This window comes from Athene cunicularia, assembly GCF_003259725.1.
Source record: "Athene cunicularia isolate RWA chromosome 2 unlocalized genomic scaffold, athCun1 chr2_part1, whole genome shotgun sequence".
Taxonomy (NCBI): domain Eukaryota; kingdom Metazoa; phylum Chordata; class Aves; order Strigiformes; family Strigidae; genus Athene; species Athene cunicularia.
Window position 1 is genome coordinate 59,887,354 of NW_020799095.1, and position 26,401 is coordinate 59,913,754.

A 26,401-nucleotide genomic window follows, 5' to 3' on the forward strand; every position below is an offset into this window, starting at 1 on the left:
CTGGGGCTTGTGCTCACATTGGTGCTTCTGGGAGCGAATGTCTTCCTATAGCCCTGCCTGCACAGTCCGTCAGAGGGGATCAAATGACATGGAGGCAGAAGGAGGGGAAAAATTTTATGGTTTTGAGTATCTTCATACAGTTTTTGGTCAAGAGGGTTGTGACCAAGATAGGGATGCAACTTTACAATGCAACATGCCGTATGCATGACTCCCTTTTTTTTTAATGGTTTTCCCAGAAGCACAGACAAACTCTCTGTTTTTGCTTATTTACAGATTCCAGCTTTTCCCACACACTGTCGAACTGTGTTATCAGAACTCCTTGCTGCATACCGGTGAAGAGTTGGTCATGGTTGTGGTGGGACCCCTAACCTTGAATGCAGGGCTGCTTCTTATGGTCCTGATCAGATGGGGCTGTCAACAGCTGTTTGACTCATTCCCTTCTTTCTTGTCAAAGTTTATCATAGCTATGGGACTCTGGACAGTGCTAGACCCCTTGGCAGTTTTCGTAGTGGATTCATTCCTGGGGGTAAGTCACTTAAAATAACTTGGACATGAGACCTTGACGTAGAAGTTTGTTTTATTCAGTGAATCACTGAAAGATATGAAATTCCACCCCTGGCAATGAAACATGAAAGTTAAAAAGAAATTAAATAATAATGTTATACATTACCTTTTTATTAACAAAATTCCCATCTAATGGAGTCACTGTGTTTCTGCATAAAATTAAGAGCACTGTACAAGCCATATATGGAGATAAGAAAGTAAATCCACCACTGGAATGATTGCATCTTCTTTGAAAAGGATTACTGCAATTTTGGATGTTAATGGAGATGGATTAATGAGCAGTCCTGATTATTAGCACTTCAGATTTTTTCTAAGGACTGAAACAGAAAAAATAGAGGTTATTGTTCACTTCTCTGACATGCAAGGTAGTTTATATAACTTTCTGGCATACCTAAAAAGACTTGTGAGATTGAAAGACAGACATATTTAAGGAAAGCTTCATCACGTATAAAGTCGTGAGAGCAAAGTTCTCAACTCTATCTGTGCCGATGTATGTGCTGTGTAGCTCATCTATACTTAGGTGATTGGGGACTTTTACCATATCCAAGATAATGCTCAGTCTCCCAGAACACGTTTCAGATTTGGCTCTCACTGTGCGGGTGACATGGGGTCCTTTTGATGGGATCAGGGTGCTGAGAGCTTTTCTGGGGGTGTTGTATTGCTGTTTCTGTTTGTTTGCTGTTTCTGTTGTATTGTTTCTGTTGCTCACTCCAGATCAAGCAGTAATCCACAGTCCTTGTTGTGGATCAGGTTTTCACAGGTCTCTTGGTTCCTCATCCACTAACCTGTGTTCTGCTTTTAAGAAGTCCTGTTAAAAATGTGGTTTTTCCACTGTTTATGTGCTATTTCCCATTGCAGTGGTTTTGAAAATTAAAATTCAGCTGTTCAAGAAATTTAATTCGTGCTCACTTGGGAGGTAATTGCAATACTTTAAGCATGTGGCAACACACTGTAGGTTTCACTTGGACAGCCTGCTTCTTTTTTTTTTTTTTTTTTTAATTTCATGGTATAAACCATGCACAGGATTGAATTTTAATTGTAATTATTCTGATGACGATTTTTTTGCCTAGGAGAAAAAGGAGCATTTCCCCAAAATCCAGGCTAGAAATATTTAACTATTTAAGTCTTGTCTTCCCCCCCCCCAATACTGGTGCATTCATAAAAACTGGAGGAAAGGCTGAGGTCTGTCTTGTCTATACCACACTTGAGAAAATCATTGTCGTTGGCTTCAGTGGCATTCTGTTCAGTTCTAGTCAGACTGGATTCGTTATCAATTTCAAATAGGGCTTCTCTGCTTGGTCAGAGGGAAACGTGAGATACGCGTAAAGTAACTAAGTTCCCATTACAGCGTTAACAAAGCATGCCCTTTTCTGTACTTTGCATGGAAAACTTGGCAATTTTACCTACCAAGATTAGCTTTGGTAGAAACTAATTTGTTCAAATATTACACAATATACTATGTGTATCCTTTCCAAAATGAAACTATATCTCTTACATGTGTTTTTGTTATTGCATTTGTAATTGGTTTTTTTTCTGGCATTCTTTCAATGGCTATTTCAGATTTACTTACCCATCTATTTTAGATCACGCATTTTTAAAATGTTGTGGTATCATAAGATATTTTAGTGCTAGATTGTATTTTAGTATCCTAAATGGCCTTAATACTAATGAAAGATGACAGATAGCCCTGGACACAAAGTTTCTCTGTTTAATAACTAATTTTTTTTATTAAGGGAGGACTAGAGAGAGAGTTTCACATTTGGGGGTTTTCAACTCGTAGTTCAAGATACTCCGTCAAATGTATGATTCCAGGCCTGATTTGATATCAGCTTGTAGAAGGGGATGTTCCAGGAGTAAGAATCTTTCCTATGATTTTGGAGAATGCAGTCCTAATTCCAGTTCTGCCAGAATTTCCAGTTTTCTGCCAGAGTTGGTCTCTCTGTAGCTTGTGAAATGCAGAGTAACACCTCTTTAGCCACATGGATACCTGTCATCATAAAAGGCACTAGAGACTGCAGAGTGCTCATGTGACCATCACTCTGTGGTGTGACAAGCAGCTAAGACAGATATTGACAGATATTATTGAAACAATTTAAAATAAAGATACCTTTCTTAGATCATGTCTTTGAGCACCATAGAAGGATTGACACAATCTCTTTGCTAGAAAAAATGGATAGAAAGATACACTTCCCCCATGTCATTTTTGCCCTGTCAGAAAGAACTGTTTGGATAAGAGGGAAATTTATTCTTATTTGCCATTCAGACTTTTGCCTCTCTGGAGGGATGTCATAATGTGACTGTTGTGCAGAGGATTTTCCTTGGTAGACAGTCTCTTCAGTAAGAAAGTGGTGGAGGTAGACAGCTTTTTTCTTAGCAAGAAGAGAGGATAGAAAAGAGAGATAGAACAGAACCAGGAGACAAAGTTGTTTTTTTGTTTGTTTGTTTTTGTTTTTGTTTTTTAAGAATATGGACAGTGTCTAGTTTTCCTTTGCCATCAGCATTTTCCTGGGACTTCTAATCTCCATTAAAGAAACCTGGCAGTGTTGCAAAGGGTGGAGGGAGAACAGAAATATACTCAAGAATGTCAATCCTTGTACAGCTTGTCACTGGATTTGCAATTGTCTTTATTATGCATGTTACCACAAAGGGTGTAAAAAATGGGGAGAAAGGGGAGAAAGTTTTGAATCTTCTGAAGGATTAGTCCAGGCAGGTTTCTCAGGAAGGTGCAGGTTTCTTGAAGACTAAATGTCACAGACTCCCTTTCTGAATGATAAATACTGGATTTTCTGATGGTGCAGTTTCACATCGTTGCAAAATGTGTTAACATGATTTAATATGGATATGGCTGTCATTGTGTCACTTTAAAAAGAAAAAAGTGAAGAGAGGAATTTATTTTAGCTCTCAGCAGTAAAGACCTATGATATGTAGCTGAATTCTTCTAAATCGATCCAGCAGAGGGCAATAATATGTCAATACAGTAGCTCTTAAGAACTGGATATGAAAAAAAGAGGAAAATAATAAATTTTTGGAAAATATTTTTTTGTTTTTTACTTGAAAGCATAAAGAAACATAGAGTGCTATGAAACCTTCAGGATTCTTTGTGAATCTTTTAAAAAATGCATAAGCCACCTTATTCTCAATTAAATTACTATTTTTGTTCTATGGGTATTAATTCCTTACTAATATTTAGTATGCTAAAGGTTTGTTTCATCTTGTTTTCATCAGAATGAAAATAGTTATACATGCTTATTTGTTTACAAAACAGTTGAACATAAACTATTAATAGCATAACTAAGTAGAGTATATGACAGTCATGTACCTTTGGAGAAGCTATTAATGCTACAATTTACAGTTGCTACTTTGTACAGTTAAGAGGCATCTTTAATTCCACAACAGCAGTGGGAGTATGGTACAGTTAGATTTCTTTAGAGGTATTGATCTCATTGTGTCTCTATTCCTTCTGAGAAGAGAAAGAAAATAAATGGGAGCTCTATAATAAACTGATGCTGATGCTTATTCGTTATTCAATGTTGCAGGCTGTTCTTTGTGGCTTCTCAAACTGGTCTGACTGGACACTAGGAGTGGTGGTGTGAAGGGAATATCTGATTTTCTGACATAAAATGTTGCAGACAGATTTGATAATGCATGTACATACATTAAAATACTGCTTCATAAGGGGGAACTTGTCTCTCTTGCACTGAAAAAAGGCCAACCCCTTTGGGCAAAACTTAACAAAACCCTGCTGGTCTCCCCTGTTGATCTACTTGTAGTTGCTTTCTCCGTGTTTCTCACCTCATTGAGTCTGTGAAGCTTTGTGAATCCACTACCTTTGACTGATGCTGTTTGCAAGGCTAATGGCAAAGCTATTCTAGGTGTCAGCTAGCAACACATGTAGATGTCTTCGTAATTCCATTTGTCATTTCAGGTAACATGATGGTTATTTTCATTTTCCAGTGGTAGCACCAGACACTGACTCAGACTGAAATCGGGAATTGGTGTGTACATCCTCCAAAGTATACATGTTCAAAATCATGTAGCTCTGAGTCTGGTAGGAACCACCATTTTTCTTGTGACAAGGACAAGTCATTTTGAGACTGGTCAGTTTGGAATTATTTACTAGCACAAGTGTTTTCTGCTCACTGAGCATTCCTAAATCCAGTGTCATAAATCATTCAATACTATGTGTCTCTGGGCTTTGAAATAAGGCAAATTTCACCTTAATTACCCTGAAATGCTAATGAAGTATTTTCACTGTGACGTGGTTTCTGTTCAATAAACCACCTCTATAGGGTAGGTTTTAATTGTAATAAAATTAGCCAAAAAAAAAGTTTATTTCACATCTCTTGGTTAATTTCAAACTCTGTGTAGCAGGCTCCTAAATTTCAAGCTGTATGTTGCTTCAAGCTGTGTGTTCCACAAATTAGTGTTAAATCCTTCTCTTAAACAAATTCAGGTTCTTTTGTGTCTATAGGTGAATCATCTAATCAGGTTTGGCATTTTCTTATCTTGATTTTTTCCCCATGACAGCGACTTGGGAACAGTGTGGAGAAACCCATTGCTGATGCTGCAAAGCTCTACTGGGTCTTTCTAAGAGCAGAGGAGTCAGGGATTCCTGGTGCCTTAATCACTGTGATGCTTTATACAATCCTGTTCATCATTTCATCGACAGTATTGTACCTGTACTTTTTAAGGTATGTCTCTTTATCTCATTATTCTTTTAGGAGTTTAGGTTCAAGCCTCTTCTCCTGTAAGATAAAATAAGGTGACATCAGAAAAGACATATCACTATCACATATCCAGAGCCCAGAACTGCAGATGATCAAGGTGAGGTTATCTCCTGCTTAGGTTTTAATGCACTGTTATTTAGTGGGCGCTGTGAATCAGAGAGGGAGCCACTTATTCCCTCAACAGGAACACAACTGATATAACAATTTTTCATACAGTCTGGGAGCCTCTGTTTCTTTGGCTTCAGACAATGGTGTCTGTGTCTAAAGTGTGTGCACCTTTTATTTAGGTACTTCAGAAGATGTTGTCTTTAGTCTTCCAAGAAGGGTTTTTGTGAGAAACAGGAAAAAATCAGAAAGTTACACATGGTGTGAAGTGCAAAATCTCTGAGTCTGCAGTCGCCCTGAGTCTTAGGGCCTTTTGATGATACAGAATTTTTTTGCTTAATGTGACTGAGGCTTTAACCAACTGCATGACATGACTTCATCCAAATAATTTCTCCATGATTTTATCCCTTCACCAGTTTTCAGTTCATCATGAAATTTGACCAGCTACCTTTCTTCCCACATTTTTAGTAGGCACTATTAGCTGTACAGTCAATGACAGGTATGGAACACTGAAAATGAATGAGATAGGTTGTCTAATATGTTGAATGAAAAAGTGTATTTTATTTTTTCTGAGTACTCCTCTATAATACATCATGAATTTTGTACTGGCCTCTGATTCACCCAGTGATGAGCATTGAGTGCTGGCAATCACCAGTAAAAAGCCTTACACAAACGCAAAACACAGGCAGGTGTAAGAATAAAAAAGCTCCACATATGCCCTCCGTCTGACAGAATCATCCCTCGGTCTCCTTTCCACAAACTCCATTGCAGCAGGCAGAAAAAGATAAATGGCAGTCTAAATTTCTGCAAAGTATTTCAAAGCTCCTGCATTCCTGGAAGCTGTACACAACTCCAATGTACTGGTAGTCTAGTTAATTAGTTTTTGAGATGTTAATGCCTTCTTAATCATTGACTTAATAGTTTTGAATAGCTTCATAAGTTTTAGCTGCTGTCGTTTATTACTCAGGAAAATTAATTTAAATTAAAACATTTGTAAGGCAGGTTTTTATGAGAATATTACCAACATCTTCATTGTCTGGGGAACAGGTGCAAGATCATCAAAGGTTCCTTTCCTTCTGGATCAATTTTCCTATAATGTTTTCGAATAAATGGGTGGGGGGAGAATGTTACTAGGGGAAAAAAGTTGTCTTAGTACCACACATTTTAAAAATGATTCATAGCAAAATACAAAAGCAAAGGGAAGATAACAAAATCTGTTACAGTGCATAAGGTCTTTGAAGTTCTTTTCTTGACAAAAAAAAAGAAACATTTTGAATACTGAAGTCTGTGCAGAGCAAAGTTATGCTATAAGCTTCTGAAATTGGATCAACTTTCTCTTCTTTGTATCCACAGACCAACACAGTGGAAACCTTGGCCTTCAGTCCACTTAATGATAGCATTAAAACCTTTTAAAATGTTTTTAAGGAAAGCATCTCTGCAATTCATAACATTGTTTCCTGAATATTGATATAACAGCATTTGTTTTCAAGAGAAAATAGTATTATAACCGAGGCAGTAGTACCCCTTTATATCAATATTTCTCAGGGGTTATATCTCTAAGATATTCAAATGTAATTTTGTTTGATTCAGAAAACATATATTTTTTACACAGGCATCCACCATATCTTTCTCTCATAGGGTAAACCAGAATAAATATTGAGATGTCTTCTGTGTCCTAAGACACCAGTCCACAGGGAAGACTTTGACTGTTGGATGGTGGAGTTGGTGCCATTGGTTAGAATTACTCAGCAATTTGCCATTTAACAGAAGTGTGCAGCAGTGTATAAAAGGGAGAGAACAGTGAACGCACCAGACCACCAAAGCAAGTAGGGGAAGTGTCTTTTTCTGCCATAGCTAGAAAGCTTCATGGCAGCACTGATAAACAACCAGGAAGCTAATGAAATCATGGGCAGGGGATAAACAGCAGTAGGCATCTATTTGTATCTTTCTAAACCAACATACCTCAATAAATCTGGCTCCCCTTGGGTGTCTTGGGAGTCTGTAGCACATCGAACATGGAGAGATATTCTAATTACTTTTTGGAAAAATGAAGTGGCATTGGTTAAAATTCCTTCATTTTAATTCTAATAGACATTAGAAACAGTCAGGAATTTGTTGGTGAAATGTTTTCTGCATTGTGAGAAAATGCAGACCTATCTCAACTAAACATGCCTGCTGGAGAGTCTAAATTTCCTAGTATTGCAATATTTTTTGGGGAAAAGCTTCAAAGATCTAACTTTTTTAATGTTAACAGCAAATTTTTTTTTTACAGTTGTTTTCTAGAAAAGGATGAGAAAGGCTGAAGTGAAGATGTAATAAATTGTTTTAAATTACTCAAACTACCCTTCAATTTTTGGTTTGTGTAAATTTTTGAGGAGTCAGTTCTTTGGTATGACTCTGGTCAGTAAATAATTACAATTTTTTTTTTTTTCATTCTGATAAATAAATGAACTTGTAAGGTATTATACTGGGTCTCATATATCTAGAAAATAACATCTGATATTTGTTTTACTCTTTGTGGCATTAGCAATAGAAATGATTACTGTCATATTTATAAGAGGCCATTTTAAGATACAAGGAGTGTTTTATTATTTTTTGTGCCAAAGAAAAGAAATTAAAGCAGGTAACTGGAGAAGGCTGAGTACATTTGGGCAAAAGGAACAAAGCTGGAAGACAGGCTTCATGATTCTTAATTAATTCAAAGTTAATTATATTGTTTATAACCATGTGCTTAAAATCTTCATATAGAAAATGTTTATGGCAGCAAATAGACAGTAATTTAACTGCATTAAATTTTACTTCATTTGAAGTCAGAATGTTACATTAAGTGAGCTTGAATAAATGGCAAGGTCTTTTTCTTGTTTAGCAAGATAAGTGGCAAGTCATTTAAATTTCTGACCTGGAATTTCAAAGACTAACATCATAGAATATTATTGTTTCAAGATGAGTGGAAGCCCAGAAAACCCCCTAGCTTGATTGTTAGTTTTTCGACTAAGCACAAGATAATTATAAGTTATGAGTCAATGTTTGCAAAAATATATCTGTTGTGTCGAAAGGACATCTAATGTAGGTCTAGGGATTAAGAAATGAACTTTTATTTGAAGATACTGTAGAATTTAAAAAATTACTCTATGAAGGATATTAGTTATTTATAAAATATTTTATATTTTGTAACATGTTTTAAAATACTTTATTATCCTACTCTGCCTTAGCACTGATTTGCATTTCACACTTTAGAGCTTTTTCTATTATTTCTTGGTGGCCAGTTTGTTTATAATCCCAGTACCTACATCTCGATTAGGTTATCTTCTAGCTGATCTCCTCTTTTGATAAGAGAATCCTAAAATGACATCTTGGAAACTGTGCAGATTTAGGGCTGCAGCTTCAAAAAGGAGTGTTTCAGAAAAGAAGGGTGTGGAAAAAAGCAGAGAACGCCTTTGCAGCAAAGCAGGAGATATAAATCCTTAATCTGATGTTGAGCCAGGCTGCCAGATTTCAGTATCAGAACACCCACTCTATCACAGAAACTCTTGGATATAGAACTTGATCCTAAGGTACATATACCCCTTTGAAGAGAGAGCTAAAGCTCCTCCAGAGATCAAGTTGAAAAACTGTCTGTTGGTGCATCTCCTTATTTCTGTTCCACGCTAGATCTTGGTTGTGGGCAAAATTGTACTAAGCAGTTTATTGATTGTGCTTCTCTGCAATTACTCTGTGCACTGTAAGGTGAGATGTAGAGCTAGTGTAAATGTGAACTTCATTCTGATTTACTTAGCAGTCCACTACCTTCCACCCACACACACATGAGTTAGCACATACATGCCAACACAAGACTCAAGAATAAGGATCATCCACAAGAGCTGCATTTTAGTGCATGCCATGAGAAGAATGAGAGTTTGGAGGGTCAAAGAGGTTGTGCCTGTACTCTCTCCCACCTGAAAAGAAATGAAGGATCTGTAGAGCCCCATGGGAATCTGGACTTTTTGATGGTTGCAGCACCACACAGCAATCCCTACACTTCTCATGAAAGCCGGTCAGTCTCCAGGAAGGATGGAAAAAACGAGATTGGCACCAAGCAACATTTGAATTGTAATAAAGTATTAGCTTGGAAAAGGGTAAAAAAGGAAAGACCTCAGGTTAATATCCAAGCTCAAGATTCCAGATTTTCTGATCTTTATTTTCAGAACCCCTAGTTTTGGAATAAAAGTAGAATGAGAAAGAGATGAACTTGAAGAGGTTCCATTTGAATTAAACAGCAATGTTTTGAAGTTTTAAAAGTTCATCTAAGGCTAAAAATGTGACACTAGGCTTTTCCAAAAGCCTCACAATATTTCTTGGTTTCACCTACATTAAGAAATACCACACAGCAAGCCTTTCTTGTGGTAGGGAATTTTACTGCGTAGTGCTTATTCAATTCCCTACCACAGTACAGAAATGTCATAGAAAAATAAATCCAACAAAAGAAATGAACTTTTCTAACATCAAGAGAAGTTTAGATTGTATAGACTTCAGGCTTGGGGTTGCAAAAAATGGGGAGTAGTTCCTTTCTTTATGATGTGGTTTGCTAATTACCGAACCCTAGGACAGCAGGACTTCCATTCATGCTAACTGAGGTACTCCATGTAAGCACTGGAATTAGTTACCCAGCTCAATTCTAAGGACAGATATTGCACATTTCTGAAGGAAAGGAAGATCAGATTCTGTATGGGAAGTCAATATCTTGAAATAATGAAAAGAAATTGCAGCTTAATTTTATGTGATTTTATTCAGGTATTGTAAAGTCTCTAGATGATTGAGGAGAGTTGTATGTTGGAGAACTTGTGGTAAAGAAGCTTCTTACTCATGGGTAAAGAACATAATCATGAAGGGAGAACCAAAATTTAGAAGTCTACAAAAGGTTACATCAGCTTTTTCTTTTTTGCATGAAGAGTCCCTTCAAAGATAAACCAAGTGTATCGTTTCTATCCTTAGGCTACATAGCGAAGGTTGGTTATTGGATATGTTTCAACGCATTCATGGTGAGGAAGGCACATTCTTTGTTCCACTGGACTTAGAGATTTCCAGTCAGGAACTGAGCTACATTATGAAGAGGGCTGAGCAGTGGAGAGGAATCAACGGTGAAAGACGGATGGTGAGTGGCGAACAGAGTCTCCAAAAGGAGTCTGGTCCAAATTAATGCTTTGTATTTCTGGATATTACCTAAAAGGACCTAGATATATAAGAAAAATATTCTTATGGTGCTTCTTTGAATGGAAATGCTAAGAAGCATGTTCAGGATCATTTTGGGAAATTGTGTGTGCATTGCTGAAGCATCCTCAGGAGTTACAATCTGTTTAGTATCCAAAGGCTTAGCAGCATTACTGATGTCAAAAAATACCTATGCCATCTGGTGATTCTTGACTGGGTTGTAGAAACTTACTACTTGTTTAAATGCTAGTACCATCCCAGGTAACTTCTCAGCCAGCTCAGCAAACTGGGAAGCTCCATGGACAAGTGGAATTTACCCCCTGCAAGGGCATGGATGGGGCTGCCCTGAGGAGGGGGTGCGAGTTTGGTCAGTCAGATGTGGTAATCCCTATCTTACAGTACAGATAGTGGTCTGAGTTGGAAATGTTCAAGGGGAGGTAGGAGAGGTCTGAAGTTGGTCTGTTCTACTTTGGCTGTCAAAAAAATTCCTCTTTCTTTTCTGTTAAGCTACTAGCATCTAGTTCCATACACAGACTTAAGCTGTGATGTGAAAGAGATATATCTGTGTTTGCAAAGTGTCTACTGTTGGGGATCCCATTCACAAATGGTGCTTCTGGACATAACTGCTTTCAGAGAACTGAAAATAACAGAAATAACATAGTCACTACTCTGTGAGGGTCATCGTCTGTCTTCTGTGATGGACATTTTCTTCCCTGCTTTCTAGCTTTGCATCAGCATTATTAATTCCCATATGACTATCTTATAAAACAGCTCTTGGACAGTTGTTAAAAGTGCTCATCAATTGAATTTATACATCTATGAGTCACTCTGTGCACTGTACTTTGTTCAGTAACTCTCCTGCTTCAGTGTAAAAATTAACAGATTCCGGAGAGGAAATTAGTCCTCTGAAGTATGTATGAGTTGTTTGTTTTGTTTTCTTTTCTAATCCACCGGAACAAGTGATTTCAGATTAGGGTCTGCGGCTTTTTCAAGTCTCTGTAGCTACCTCTGAAAGATCAGCAGTTTATATAAATATATAGCCTCAGTTGTCACTGCTATAAACATCTGGCACAGCTGTAATTATTTTCCACGTTTTTTCCTGATGACAGTTTGGACCCTGAAAGGAAAAATAAAAGGTGAATGTGCCAATTGAACAAAAGAACAGATACTCAGTGCGTTTAATTTTTTGTGGAAAAGTGAAGAGCACCACACTGCATTTCAAGAGGGGAGGGAAAAGGTATGAATGAGTGAATGCACTACAACAGCCACCTACCTCAGACATTCCCACTTTTTATACAGATAATACTTATTTGCTTTAGCCCAGTAAGCAAAATAACCCTTTTTTCTCACTTAAAATCTTTCTATAGTAAGTCAAAGTGTAGCCACTGATGACTGGTTTCTATTACCTTTGTTACAAGTTAAGTAGGGTCAAACAAAGAATATAAATTCTAGACTTCATTTTACATGCCAGTACTACCAACGCCATGTGGAAAACGTGGTGGATAAGGCAACTGCAAACAACTACTTTTCTGTTTCAAATGCTGAATACATTTATAAAGATATTATCACCATATCATTTCTTGTAGCAGTACAGAAAGGGTTGAATGAGGGGGTAAAAAAAAAAAAAAAGAGAGGGGGGAAAGGAGGAGAGGATGAGGGTAAAGACAAATAGAAATGAATGGAAAGAAAAATTACTTCTCTGTATACAAATAATCTGTCCCTGAATGGAAGAAATTTGGATTGTCCACTGCTATAATAATAAGTATTTCAGAGGACAGAAAGACATGACTCATAGCTATAGACATATGTAAGTGCCTCATTTTGATCCCAGTATGCAGCTTGGTGTGTATGAAAAGCCACATTGAAATGTGGGTACCTGACCTTAGTCTGAGATCCCTTAAAACGGACCCAGCTCTGGCCAGATCCAGTGGCACAGAGGGTCCTGTCAGAGCAGGGGGAGGGTTCCCTGGGCTGTGTAGGGAGCAGCATGGATTTCATTTGACAGAGTGTGCACACTTTTGTTTTTACTCTCAGTCCCCAAGCTTCTGATTCCTATTCTGTCTACATCTGCATAAATTTCATGCCTTTTCCTTTATATAAGCCCTAGTCAAATGCCAGGCTATGACTGTTAAACATTCCTGTTCTTTATGGGACATATTGGTGCAGACTATACAATATAAGCAGATAAGAGTAATGTGGAAGAGTGCAGAAGTTTGCATCACTGGCATCAGTAGGATCTCTACCATTCACTTCAGTGGGCACAAGATCTGTGCTATCTGTATGGAACATGAATACTGTGAAAAAAGAATCAATGTTCTTCAGAAACCTGAAATCTTCCCCTTCTGCTCCATTTTTTTGTTGTTGTTGTTTAAATCATTCTGATTGAAAAGAGAACCATCAAACCAAGTTTCATTAGCTCTTTGGCAAATCTAGTCTTGCAATAAAAATCTTGCTCCATTCCAGAAACAGGTTCTCCAAATGGAGCTCTCTGCAGGACTGGGAGCTATACTTTCAGGTCTCTTATGCTCCTAGGCATTGCAAATACTGAAAGACCCTGTCATGAATTTGCATAAGGTATTTATCTTGTCCCTTTCTTTTTGTATGCCTAATTGTACAAAGTAATCAGTATGGAAGACACATCACTAGGCCTTATAGCGTGCATTATTAATGTGTTAATTTTTAAATAAGATACCAAATTAACTGTGAGCAATTTTTATAAAGGGAAGCACGAGTCTGCCATATCTTACATCACTCCATATAAAAAATATATTTTAAATGGAAGTCATTCAAGTAAATAGTCAGTCAAACCTTCTGGAAAAAATAGGTCTACGTTTTTGCAATATTTTCTTGCTATTAACCATGTGCTTCTCATTTTTATTCCCTGGATTAAAAATTGCCCCATAAATGGGTATTTTATAATATGCTTAATTTCCTTTTATTAAATTGATAAATGCAGCAGCAGAGGACACATTTACAGTATGATGAGAATTTAAGGTTATTGCATTTTATAATTTTTATATTGTTCAGAGAAGTGATTTGTCATTTGTGGAATGACATCCATGCCATCATTTCAAAGTATTTTTAGTTGTTCTTTTGATAGGAAAAAGGTCACTTTCTGCAGACCAGGAAGACATCACTCTATTAAACTAATTTGCCTACATGCAAATTTTGTCATTTTTACCTCATTAACTATTTATCATAGAGTAAAAAAATATATATATTCATGAAGGGGCAGCTAGCAGCCTGATGGAGCTGGAACTAATATTTTGCAACTCTAATGATTTTTTGCATCCATAATTAGATAGCATAAGGTTGATATGATTAGGTCAGGATGTAGTGTTTTTCATTAAAATACATTTTAGAAGCTGTTTTCATAATCTGCCCTTGCAATTAAATAATGAGCCTATGAGTTTAATATTATCGACCCAATTATTATCCCATGGAAAAGTATACCTTTAATAAATTTGTGCCGTAGGACCTTCATTAGCAACAAAATGAATTATATTTTCAGGTACACAGATTATATGGCCACAATCGTATTTATGTAGCGGTTTGGAAGGCACTGTGGGGAGAGAGCCACCAAAGCCCCCTACCATATACACAAATGCACTTGATTATTTTGGAAGAAGTAATTTACAATGCCTTTAACGAGGAAAGCTGCAAAGAAGTAAAAATGCCACCTAGAGAGGCAGACAGAAACATTTGTAGAAACAAACATTTGCACAAACAGTGTTCTGACCACCCTCTTCTAGGATGAAGCCTGGACCCTCAGTCCTCAGCCTGTTATAAATATGGAGGCAGAGCTGAATATTTACTGATCTTTTATTAGATATGGGCATATGTTAAATGTGTGTCAAATTCCAGAATCAGGAATATCAGGACTAGTGGCAGACAGGAATACATTAATTTACCATTAAAAACAGCAGATCAGTTATGAGGGTCAGGACTCTGGATTTTAGCCAATTTTTTTTTTTTTTTTTTTTTTTTTTTTTTTTTTCTCTCAGATATAATAAAAATAACAGACTTGCTGTCCTCACAAAGTAATCAGTTTCCCCAAATTAATGTCAGTTCAGAGCCAAGATATCACGTGGGGGTTTGTTTTGCCCAAACAAATAATAGTTTTTTAAAAAATGAAAAAGAAAAAGAGGAAAGTATTTCAAGTAAAACAGGCTCTGACCAGGGTGGTTTTCTGAATAGAGTCTGCTGTGGTTGGATTGGTTTTCAGGTGTGCAGTGCCCAGTGCATCACTTTGTTCATGTTTAAAGCCTCTGAACTATTTATCAGGTGAATTGTTATCAGCAGGAGTGAAAAAGGGAAAAAATCTGGCCCTCGGTGATTTTTATGGGATTTAGCCCTCAAAGTACCACAATTCTTGCAGTGGCACATTTTACATAATCATACTAATGATGAGAAAAGTTGTTCAAGCAGCAAGCTGAAACAACACCATTAGTATACCAAGCATAGGACCAAAAGGTTTGTACATAGAAAGGGTTTCTGAAAAAAATGCAAACTCTATAGGCAAGAAGATAATGTGAAACTTACACTTGAAATAAAGCCTGATGCACTGCAAAATTCTTTTAATGAGAGTAGGGCTAATTTTCTAATTCTAAAATGATATTATAGCAACCATAAAAAATTACCCGGCAGTAGTTTTTTGAAAGGAAAATATATTTGTAATTATCTTGAACACACAAGATTACTTCAGGGCCTATTATCGACACAATTTTTGGTACCACTTTACACTAATTTGCATTTATTACTCTCAGGCCAACTATTAATATGTTAATAAATAAGTCATTAATACTTGTTATTTAATTGCTATCTATTTATTCTTGTTCAATAATGCATTAATTACTTGTGAATAGTTGAGGGCAAAATCCTGCCCTTGCTGGTGGAATCAGCAGTGGCAAGAGAGGAAACCGATGTTGGATGTGTTTGTGTTACAAGAGCCAGCAGAGAGCAAGTCATTTAACCCATTTAGCATGAGGAGGTTAACTTTTCGTCTTCTCTTAGGGGAAGCTTCATGAGCCTCCAAGTAGTCTGTGCTGCAGCAAAACTCCTCAGCTTCTGGTGGAGGCTGCTGAAGGCAGGCAGTACCACACCTGAGGTCACTGTAATTTGTCTCTTCTTACGGTCCTGATCTTGCTCCCATGCTGGAGTTTGGAGGCTGTTTGCAAAGACAGGTGGATGATGGATAAGGAGAAGCCAAGGGCAAAGGCTGAAGTCCTCTGAGAGCTGGCACTGCACCAAGGAAAGTATGGCACATAGCACGTAGTGAGAAATGGAAACAGGCACGTCACTTTCTTGCAGTTGGGTATTGGAAACAAAAAAAGCAGGATCCCCCACTCCAATTCCAAATCCCAAATTCAAGCTCTTTGGTTCCCCTTGTATAAGTAGACCACAGTGCAGATCAAAAAAAGGCAAAAGAAAATACTGACAGCATAATCGGTTTATTTTCTGTTTGAGGGCTTAACACTACTTTGAGTGTCGTTTCTTGACTCTTTTTGGAGAAAGATGATATCTAGAAATGGATGGTGAGACCAGACCCAATTTTGAACAAGAACATCAGCCTGTCTTTGTGGATCTAATAGATCTGATCATCTTAAATTTGATTTCTCTGAAGTTGCAGGGTGAATTTTTCCTATGAACACAAACAGAAATTTTGCTGTTGCCTTTCAGGAAGCTCAGTTTCCAAAAGAGGTGAAAATTTGCAGGGATATTTTGGCTTAAATTAAAAAAAGATATTGAGAAAATTGGCTGGAAGGGGTAATACCATGGTACAGAACTGTGGGGTCCTGAAGGACAGGTTAGCAAAGGACAAGGTGGTCATATGAGAAAAGAATGGAAAGTGGTTCAGAAATTTGTGCAGAAGACATGACCATGCCAAGGAAAATGGAAAGAAATTGAGAGAAATACCAGATAAGAGAAGCTGATGGGAAAAAATAGCTGTACAGTCATGTTACTTTTGGTTCTCCTAAAAGGGTTCTCCTTGAATTGCTGATTTAGGTATCACTGATCTGCAAATATATAAATGAAAACACATTGAGAAAGCATAAGAATAGAAAGTGTGAATTTCCTTTTTATTTGTACACACTTCTGTTTGAAAACCCTGACTATGAGTTATACCTTGTATATATATGTAAGTGTACTCTATATCACATCTTTTAAAAATAACAAATGACTGAGATAACTCAAGCTGCAGTGGACAATATGGTCTTATAATTTTGATTTGTGGTTTCTTTTCGCTTAACTAGTTTCAGTCATCTTTTAGAAACCTAGCATTCTGTGAGCTCACTACCAGGTTTCTTTTTCCTAACCTTAACCCATATTGTAAAAAATTTTGAAGCTGCTCATGGAGCTCTCAGTACGGTGTCTCCAGCAATGTAGATTCTACCAAGTATCTGAAGTGCTAAGACTTGGACAACTGGCCCAAGACAGAGTTGACCTATAGATAAATCCTGTATATTTTATAACTGATAACCATTGTGCTAGTAGGTATTGTACTAAGTTATAACAACCCACCTATGCTGATGTAAAAAGTGCTAAAGCATTGAAATACTGCAGCCTGAACAACAAGCCCCAAGCCAAAGCCGCTAACTCAGTATGTAATCGTTAACAAAGTATGTAAGCTGCTAGTGAAAGATGTAGCCTAGAATATAATCAGTAGTGAGGATGAAATGCTGAGAGAATGTATCCAACTTGCCTTGTTTAGCCTTGTTCAAGGCTGAGAAAAACGTATTTGGCCTTGTTAGAAACTCCCTGGGTCTCCCGAGCCCCGAGCCCTGGCCAGGCTTTGGGTAGAATCCAACAGGAGAATCAAACCAGAAATTTTCCGCTGAAAACAAAGGTGCCAACTATTCTGGCCTGTCGATCTCTGGTATATAAGGCTGGACCAACTTGCAGTGACTTTGGGTGCCTCACCTGTGGGTGGACACACCCCATAGGATTTCCCCCTTGCCGGGACAGGCTCTGCAAACACTCACTGTAACCGGGGCTGCCCAGCCACTGCGGGTCTGGGTGGTGGTAACTTATGCAAGTGGTGATGTATCTTTCTTAATCATTATTCTCTCTCTCATGTAGCAATGATTTGATGCATTTGCCTGTTTGTTGCTTTAGGTGCACTATTCTACCTTTTCTTACTGCATGTCTTCTGTATTACTCTGTTACATTATTTGATTATCACCAGTAAAATACGCCTAGTCTTTTCACTCTGGTGTCTGGGTTTAATTGGTATCCTTAATCAGCAAAACAGTATCAAAACAAAATTTGCTGTAAGAGTAGCATAGGAGACTAGAAAGCAGTAACATATCCAGAAAAGTAAACAGTAATATAGAATTTAATTCTTTAAACACCAATATGAATAAATCACTGTCTTAATCTGGGGTAATGCACAGCTATTTTAACCAGTACAAGTAAACCACCCCACTAGCCCAGGACAATTCAGTTCAGCATGTTGAGATGACAAGACTATGCAATAAGAAATAATTACCTAGCTGCTAAAGAAATTGTAGGAGGGAAACCTTGATCCCTTTGCAGTCAGTATCAAAACTTGCACTGACTTCATTAGGGCCAGAATTTCCATCTGTCTGTGTTAAGTAAAGGAGAAGGGAGGAAACAAGCACATGTATCACTGAACTTCTATGTGTATATAAGGTCAGATTCTCATCTGGGATAAATTATTGAAGGCACAGTCTGTATTTTTGATAGAGATTGAAAGTCATGAGATGAGCAGAGGGAAGGCTAAGCCCAGGAATGGGATGTAAGAGAAAATAGAGCAAAATGTAAGGTCAGAAAAGAGTGTAGAATTCCATCGCCTCTTAGACTTAAAATAAAAAGTTTTCTGTATGAAACAAGTCCTTCAACTCTGCAGGATCAAATTGGCCAGATGGTTCTGATACACTTTGCTTGCTGTTGTTTTAGAGCATTTAGTTCACACGGAGTGGTCAGTGAAAGATGTGAATGGTCAGAAGCATCTGGAATAGCCAACTATGCTGACCATACCCAGGCATGTCACGAAACTTCACAACAGTTGAGTAGTAATTTGTCACAAAGTGTGTTAAGTGCAAGCTGTGGAAAACAGGGTAATGTAGCCTAGGTAAAGGCAAAGCTTCTTTTGCCTGGGTGGATAGGTCTAACAAGTGGAACTACTTAAACAGATGTGCACACAAAAAGAAGCCTTGTAATAAATTATAACAATGGTACAACAGATACAATCAACAAGTAAACTAATGAAAATAGCATTAGAAATTAAGCCAGTAGAGTAGCACTGCACAGGACTTTCTTGATTCCATATTGTATCCCATCTTAAAAAAAAAAAAAAGAGAGATGAAAGTTGGATAAAAAAAACAAACAGCTTTGCAAACTTCTCTGAATCTGAAAGTTGTATGACAGTAAGTTAATAGACTAAAAAAGTAATGAGAAGGCAAACTATGCAGAGGCAAATGTTATGAACTACTTGCAGCATTTTGGTTTTGGTTGCCATGTGGTATCTCCTATAATAAAACTATAAATTGAAACCAAAATTATTTAGTCAAACTCCCTGGAATTTAGTAAGGGAGGTTGTAAACATGAAGCTGTTTTTAGAAAGCATGTATTTTGTTTCCTTTTTCAGTGAGAACTGATTTATTCAAGTCTCCTTTGCTATCCCCTTTATATGCACAATATAGTATTTCCAGAGTGAATGGTAAAAAAATAATTTTAATCCTATAATCAATACATGAATTATATAAAGGTGTGTTAATGCAGATGGACCAAATTAATTGTCTACTGACATTATTCTGATTACTATACTGGCAGAAAGGTGTTAATTTCTGTAATACTTCCACAGATATCCAAACTGTTTTGTCAGAGAGGTTGGACAGTGATGGAGGAGGAGTACACTTAACTGTAATTTTTGTAGTAATTCACGGGAAGCTTCATTGACATGTGCTAATGGCACTTGATTGCCCTCAAGATGTTTTCACAACAGAACTCTGCAAGTGCCACATCAAGGTTTGCTCAGTCAAATAGTTTTCTCTCCTTGCATCTAGATAATTTGTGACCACAGGCAAACTTTTGAAAATCCAAGGTGGTTTGCAACACTCCGTTGGGGTGAATCTGTCATCAGCTGGCTGGTACAGATCGGTGCACTAATGAAGAGCAAGCTCTTTGGGTTTTTTGTCATTTCTGTGCAAGCAATCCATTTCTCCTCAGTGACAGGGCATGTTATATATCTCATCCCATATAATCTGATTTACATTATAATTTGATTCATACACAGCCTTTCCACAGAGATTAATTAGCAGCAGGTTTGAAGTTTGCAAGTGGAAAATATGATAATTAGTTTTCTTGGAATGTTAACATTTCAACACTTCAGGTTCTCTCCATCTTTGTCTTCAATGAAGCTGCAGTAAACGAGCACTATTTCTCTTCTAAATCAGACTCTTGTGAGGTTTGAAATACAGACATCAAGCTGGATAATTTCCATAGAAAATTTACTAGCTCATGAAATATTGCAGGAGTAATTCATGCAATGACTCTCTCCTCCCCTTGGTAGGTTGAAGTATGATGTGAGCAGTTCTGAAAACCCCCAGGACAGTCACTTATTTAACAAGGGTGATTCCTATTCTTTGTAACAAAAATCAGCTGACTCTTCATTTTTGCACAAAACAGAATTAGCCAATAGGTCTCTCATATGGTTGTCGGGTAGTGCTGTAAACAAGGTTACGCTAACACCTTTGACTCCCTGTATTTATTTTTTTCTGTTGGAGTGTGTAATACAGGTAACTCTTTGGCGCATACAACATCTCTAAGTCCAATAACTTACCAGGATTCTGAAAAGAATTAGCTATTTAGCCGAATAATGAGAACATACAAAGTTACAATACTGAGTAAAAATGTTATATGAAATATCATCCCTGATGATTTAAAGACACAATGTAATTGCTAACAGATGTAGTTTAGGAAGAAACTCACATTATGGATAAAATTATTGTAGTGCTGTCCATTATGGATGGGTATAGCTGTTCAAAAGCTAGTATTTGCTTAATTATTTGTGATTTATCCTCTTTGGTGTTGTACAGATTTGTTTTTCCAATCATGATTTTAAAAAATCTCATCCTTCTCTAATTGCTGGGCTTATTTTATCTTCTTCTTATATTTCTGGTATCAGTCACCCTCAGCTTGGGCAGGGTACTGTCAACACCCATTGATCTAGTCAGGTAAGAGGTAATTCAAATGCTTCTACCAATGTAACATCTAAATCACCATGTGGTTGTGAGCTTGCATATGCAATTGCATGAAGTTCATGTGTCAATTATGTATGTAATTGCAAGTGTGTTTTTGCAGATCAGGCGCTTAATTTTTTCCTTTAGAGGATATGGCTTTACTACCGTTGTGTGATTGTCAAACAAAAGGCTGCTAACAAAGACTGAATTACTTTAGATGTGAGTGCATTAGAGAACACCTGAGCATGTTACAAAACTGAAGCCTCAAGTAGTTTGCTTTCTAGTAATGACCTTTAAATATTCTGGGATCAAATGATTTTTTTTTTTTCTTTAAATGTAAAATTCCCCACACTGACATCAGAGACTACTGAAGACACCTGCACAGAGGAGAAAAAAATCTCCCTGCCCACTGTATGGGGCTGGAGGGATATAGCAAGTACTAAACAAGGTCTGGCTGTATATAAGAACAACTCTAGGAAACTCAGTGGGAAGACTGAGGTCTTGCCACGCTGTGTGTGTCTATGTGGTGAGTTTAGCAAAGATGAACACTTGTTCTCAAGCCCAAACAGGTCCATCCTCTTTTCTGTCTTAACCTGAGCTTAGAAAGCAAAGTAAACTTTATGCTGGAGCCTACAGGTGATATTTGGCTAAGCTAAAGCCACGTGTGGGTAGAATGCACATAGTTCACAGGACTCAGCAAGGACACTCATCCTTTCTGGTGTAGATATGCCAAAGACTGTGGTCTAAGAGTTGGTCTACAAACCCCAGATCTGGCACAAGATCTGAAGTAGTTACCCTTTGAAGCTGTGTAGAAATAGGGGCTGTTATATTTCCTCTGATGATGACTGACAACTCTGTCCAGAACTTATCTGCTGAAGTTTTTCTAAAGAGATCACAATTTTCACCCTGATGTGTCTGTCAGGACAGAAATGTGCTCTCACCGTGCTTCCCATCTACATTGTTTTTTCCATCTTAGTGATAATCAGGGCATCTAAAACAACAGTAATTTCCTGTGTCTGTCTGAAACCTGGCACAAGTGTCTCTGAGGCCGGCAAGCAACGCAGAGCCTTGTTTTCTCCTGATTGACAAAGGGGGAGAGGAAGCCATGCCCCAGGGAGGTAAGGTTGTAAGGAATTCCTGCCAACAACAAAAAAGAGAAGGAGGCAAATTGACTGTTTTATTAGGAACATGATCTGTAGTGTTTTTCATCTGGAGAGGGGATTGTTGCATGCTGATGAATATGGGTATCGTATCACAAGAGTGCTAAAATGCCCCTGAGCGAGTATGTTCCTTCAGCTCTCCTTCAGCAGCTCCTGCTATCCCAGCCACTGACCTGTGAAATGTGGTCATGTCCTCTGGATTTTTCCTCTATTTTGAAAGCTGTTCTTTTCATCCTGAAAAATATTACCCTAAACAGTTAAATGGGAGTTGCATTTGCAAGGATTTGTGTATTAGTATTAATGGAAAATCTGACAGGATGGGTGGTCAGAGAGGGATAATCATGCCATTTGGGTGACATGTAAGTACAGCAGGTATTATGGATTTATTGTTTCAAATCTTACTCGGTTTTGTTGAAAACAAAATGGACTTTTAAAAATCAACCTTTCTGAAATAAAATCATGCAGTTTTGGAGAGGGTGTAGAGAAATGATTAACAGAAAAGGTGTGCAGCTGCTAACTTTGGCATGTTCTGATGAAGATGGAGCCAAACTTTGAGCCTCACAACACCTTGTTCACTGCTCAGATGATCTACTTTCCACATGAATCCTAGGGCCTTCTCTCCTGTTGGCTTTGAGCACCTCTCTCTGTGCCTAACCTCAGTCTTTGGGATCACCTTGACAGATCTGAGGTGTTTATCTCCCTCCAGTGACTGGGTACAGGGACTTATTTAGACATCAGGCTCCCTGATTACAGCCCTAAACGTGCATCATTTATCCAGTGACGCTAGCATCAGCATGTTGGTCTAAAACTTTTAGTGCTATCATCAGGCACTAGGACCAAATACCCATGTCCTCAGAATGAGAGAGGAAAAAGAAAAGGGCAAAGCTATGCAACACCTTAGGGAGCTGAGCTCCTCCCAAGCCCTCCCCAGGTTGCAGCAGTGGGAGCAGCCTGCTTGATTTTTCGGAGCATCTGTCTGGACAGAATAACCATAAAGGGGTTATTTAAAAATAGGAAAATTGCAGCTGGTCATTTAAAACATCTCAGAAGGATTTGTTGTGTCTATCAGATGAATGGCCATCAAAATTAGCATGGCCATGACATGAGCAATTCTTTGATGAATCAGTCTTTTTGCATAGAAAATTATCCCATCAGAAACACTCTGAGTAGTGCTAGTCTGCAGGCTTGAAGCTTAAGTTCAGTCATGGCATACGAACCTCCCCAGTCCTGTTTTCTTTTGCAGTTGAGTTTACCCCATTTAGGGTATGTAGTTTACACTTTCTCAGATAAACCCCTTTTGCATTAATGAGACTTGCCTGAGAGAGCAAGCCTGCCAACTGGATCCTTACTTCACTAGTTCACAAAAAAAGGATGCTTATTTTAGCTTTACTGAATGCATTTGGGCTTTGCATTTCCATTTAACAAGTGGAAAATAATGTAGTAAAGGTAGAAAGCTGTTTTCTATCTCTTTCAAAGTCTACAGGTGGAGAAAAAAACATACTTGATAGTATCTTGTTAAGCTTTTTTAGGATTACTGTACTCTTTTCCTTGATTAGTTCCTCTTTGCTGAAGTCTGATGGGCTTCAAATAAACTAAAGGCTTGTGAACCTGGGAGCCTAAGCCCTCCTGCTGCTAAAGAAAGGTTTATAGACTAGTTTCTTTCATTATTGCTTTATAAATGGCATTGTTTGAAGCAGTGTGTACTGCAGCTTGAATAACAACTTGGAGGATGTTAGTTAATTTGCTGTTTGAGAACTAGTGTCTTTTCAAGTGGCTTTTGAGGGGCTCATGTAATTGTTAGTTTTTAAGACAGATGGGAAACCGTTTGTCGACAAATGTTATCCCACTTCATGCTCAGGTATGGGAAACATCCATTGCATGTATGAGACCTTCAGGGCTACAGATATGCAGTGAGTGCTTTTGGCTCTGTAGGTAAGTGTGATGCTGGTATAATTTATGGAGAGCCCTGCACAATTCATCAAGTCCTTCCACAGGGTGAGAGAGCCAGAACCTTCCCCAGCTGCAGCCCAGAACATCAGACCTTTGTGGATCACTCTTTCCTTCAGACAGCAGCACCAGGATTGGAACAGCAAATTCCCATACAGCCTGGTACAGCCTCAGCGCATTCTTCTGTGGCATGATATTATGCTGCTTGGTATCAGCAGTGTCCTCTCTTTCAGAATATCTGAGTCTGTGGTGTCTGCAAGACCCAACTGCTTGTTCCAGTGACAGAGAAGATCTTTTGAAATGGGAAAAGGACCTGGGTGCCTTTAAAAGTGTTGTCTTCTTTTCTTCCAAATCAAATTTGATGCAGGTTTATGCAGAATCTGTGCATTCCCTGGGTTTGGGTCCCTTTTCTCAGTATCACAGCTTCCCTGCGTTTGCTTGGCTGTTTCTGCTGTCTCTTGCCCCTCAGCTATGTGACAAGTAGGTAGGGGCCAGGGTTGCCTTTTGTTCTGTACCTGAACTGATCTGATCTGAACCTGATCTCTGTGGTGGTGCCAGCTCAGGATGGGTGTGCAGAGGAGGGTGGGTTTAGGATTTGAGAGGCATTCTTCTAAGAAGATAGACTTCCAATCTAATAGCTGAAGGCGGTTGAGCACCCTCTGTAGCACAGGTGTACCGCATCAGAAAAACGCTTTGAGTCTTCATAATGGCTTTAAACTGACCAGATGTCCTGCCAGTAACTGAGAGGGTGCTTTAGCCTGCATGGGGAGAGCAGAAGTCTATTGTAAAGCTTCCTAGCAGGTTGAAATGGTTGCTTCTCATCATGAAGGTCCTTAGCTGTGCTGGGTCAGAGGCCAAGGTGCTGCAGCTCCCGGTGTGGCATGCTTTGTGGCCAGGGACCCCCATGCTGGGGAGGCTCTTGCAAAGCAGTTTGAGGCACACAGTTGGATGTTGCACAGAGTGACAAAAAAAAAAAAAAAAAAAAAAAAAAAAAAAAAAAAAAAAAAAAAAAAAGGAGGCCCAGCAAAAGAAAAGTATTAAAAATATTTTCTTGTTCAATTTTTACTAGTGAAAGTATAAACACATGTGCGTGAGCAAGAATGATATGACAGCAGATTAGGACTGTTTTGGAGTCTTTACCCTCAATTTCCTCTTGCCACATTTACACTCTGAAATGCATGCATGTGAACCAGAATGCTTGTCACTCATGTATACATCCAGCCTGAGGAGCTATAATCAGCATTCAAATATTACAGGAGCAGTTTTTACATCAATTGCAGTGTCTCATTGGTGCTAATTTATTTGCATGTGATGTGAAACACTTGAAATCAACCCTTTGGGTAGCTTCTAAATGAGTATTTGGTGCTGAAAACTAAAGGCAAATGGAATGGGCCTTTGGGGGGACAGAGAGGGAGGGGGAAAAAACAACAACAATGGCAAACAACAAACAAAAAGCCTCAAAACCAAATGACAATAACTTCATCTTTGTGTAAATATAACATTCTTCTGTGTTTACAGTCCAAATGCTGAGGCACTGAAGAGGGTAAGTGATCTGAAGTGAGGCAAAACTTCCTTCATTATTATTTACTATAAATGCCTGTTAGTTTTTACTTCATTGTCCAAGCTGAATGCATAACACCATGAAAATAAGTAAGTCAAATTTACCAGAAAAAAAATGCCTTTGCTTTTACACTGGTGATGGTGCAAGTAATTGTGTCTGTTTTAAATGTCTGGGGTCTGACTCTCATTTATGCTGTTCTGGCATTTTGACAAAGCCGTAGCATGGGTGTAATGATGTGCCAGAGCTGTGTGAAAAGGCCTGAGTGTACAAAGAGAAAGGAATTTATGATTTTTGAACCTGACAGTGCCCTTTAAGCTAACCATGGAAGAACTCTGCTTGTTCTGTCATATATTGCTTCATCTCTAGCCACTAAGAGTTACTATTGTAATTTGTTGAATGCATAATAGGATTTAGAGATGGATTAAGCTAAATGTTTTGGCTTCAAAAGTTTTTTTTTTGTTTTGTTTTGTTTTTCTTTATTTTCATGGAACAAGCCTCTTTTCTGCCTGCACAAAGAAGGTTGTACAGTTTAAACAAAACCTAATGGAAATTCTTGAATGAGGTAAAGATGCTGCAGTTCAAACATGTTCATTCTGTTTTCGTGGTGATGTGGCATCATCTTGACTAGAGTTTATTATTTCTTTTTTTGGTTGATGTGTAGCCAGGCAAAGATTCTGACTTAAAAGCTTAGGATTCAGACTCCCAGCCCAGGCTTTTTTGAGAATTATTATCACTGCAATTGAGCAAGGAGATGAACAAACAAACTGACAAAAATAAACAAAAAACTCACAGTATTTTTTCATGTTTTCAACCCCATGACATTTCATTTTTTCATGTCTATATTAAGCATGTGGGGTTGAAAGTTACCACAGGTCATAGGCTTTTGCTTTTTTCCTGAAGGATTCTAATACTGTATTTCTTTTTTTTTTTTTTTTTTTTCTGAAT

At 38.0% G+C, this 26,401-nt stretch overlaps 1 protein-coding gene across 1 annotated transcript in view; it reads left to right on the plus strand.

Moving 5' to 3' along the window:
- The first annotated feature begins 316 nt into the window (after positions 1–316).
- The window catches only part of LOC113477149, a 54,543-nt gene continuing 28,458 nt past the window's right edge, over positions 317–26,401 (plus strand). Inside the window, exons 1-3 of the mRNA XM_026843308.1 lie at positions 317–526; positions 5,092–5,255; positions 10,368–10,527. Coding sequence (XP_026699109.1) covers positions 347–526; positions 5,092–5,255; positions 10,368–10,527 — 504 coding nt within the window. The 5' untranslated portion in view covers positions 317–346. The remainder of the gene's footprint in view (positions 527–5,091; positions 5,256–10,367; positions 10,528–26,401) is intronic.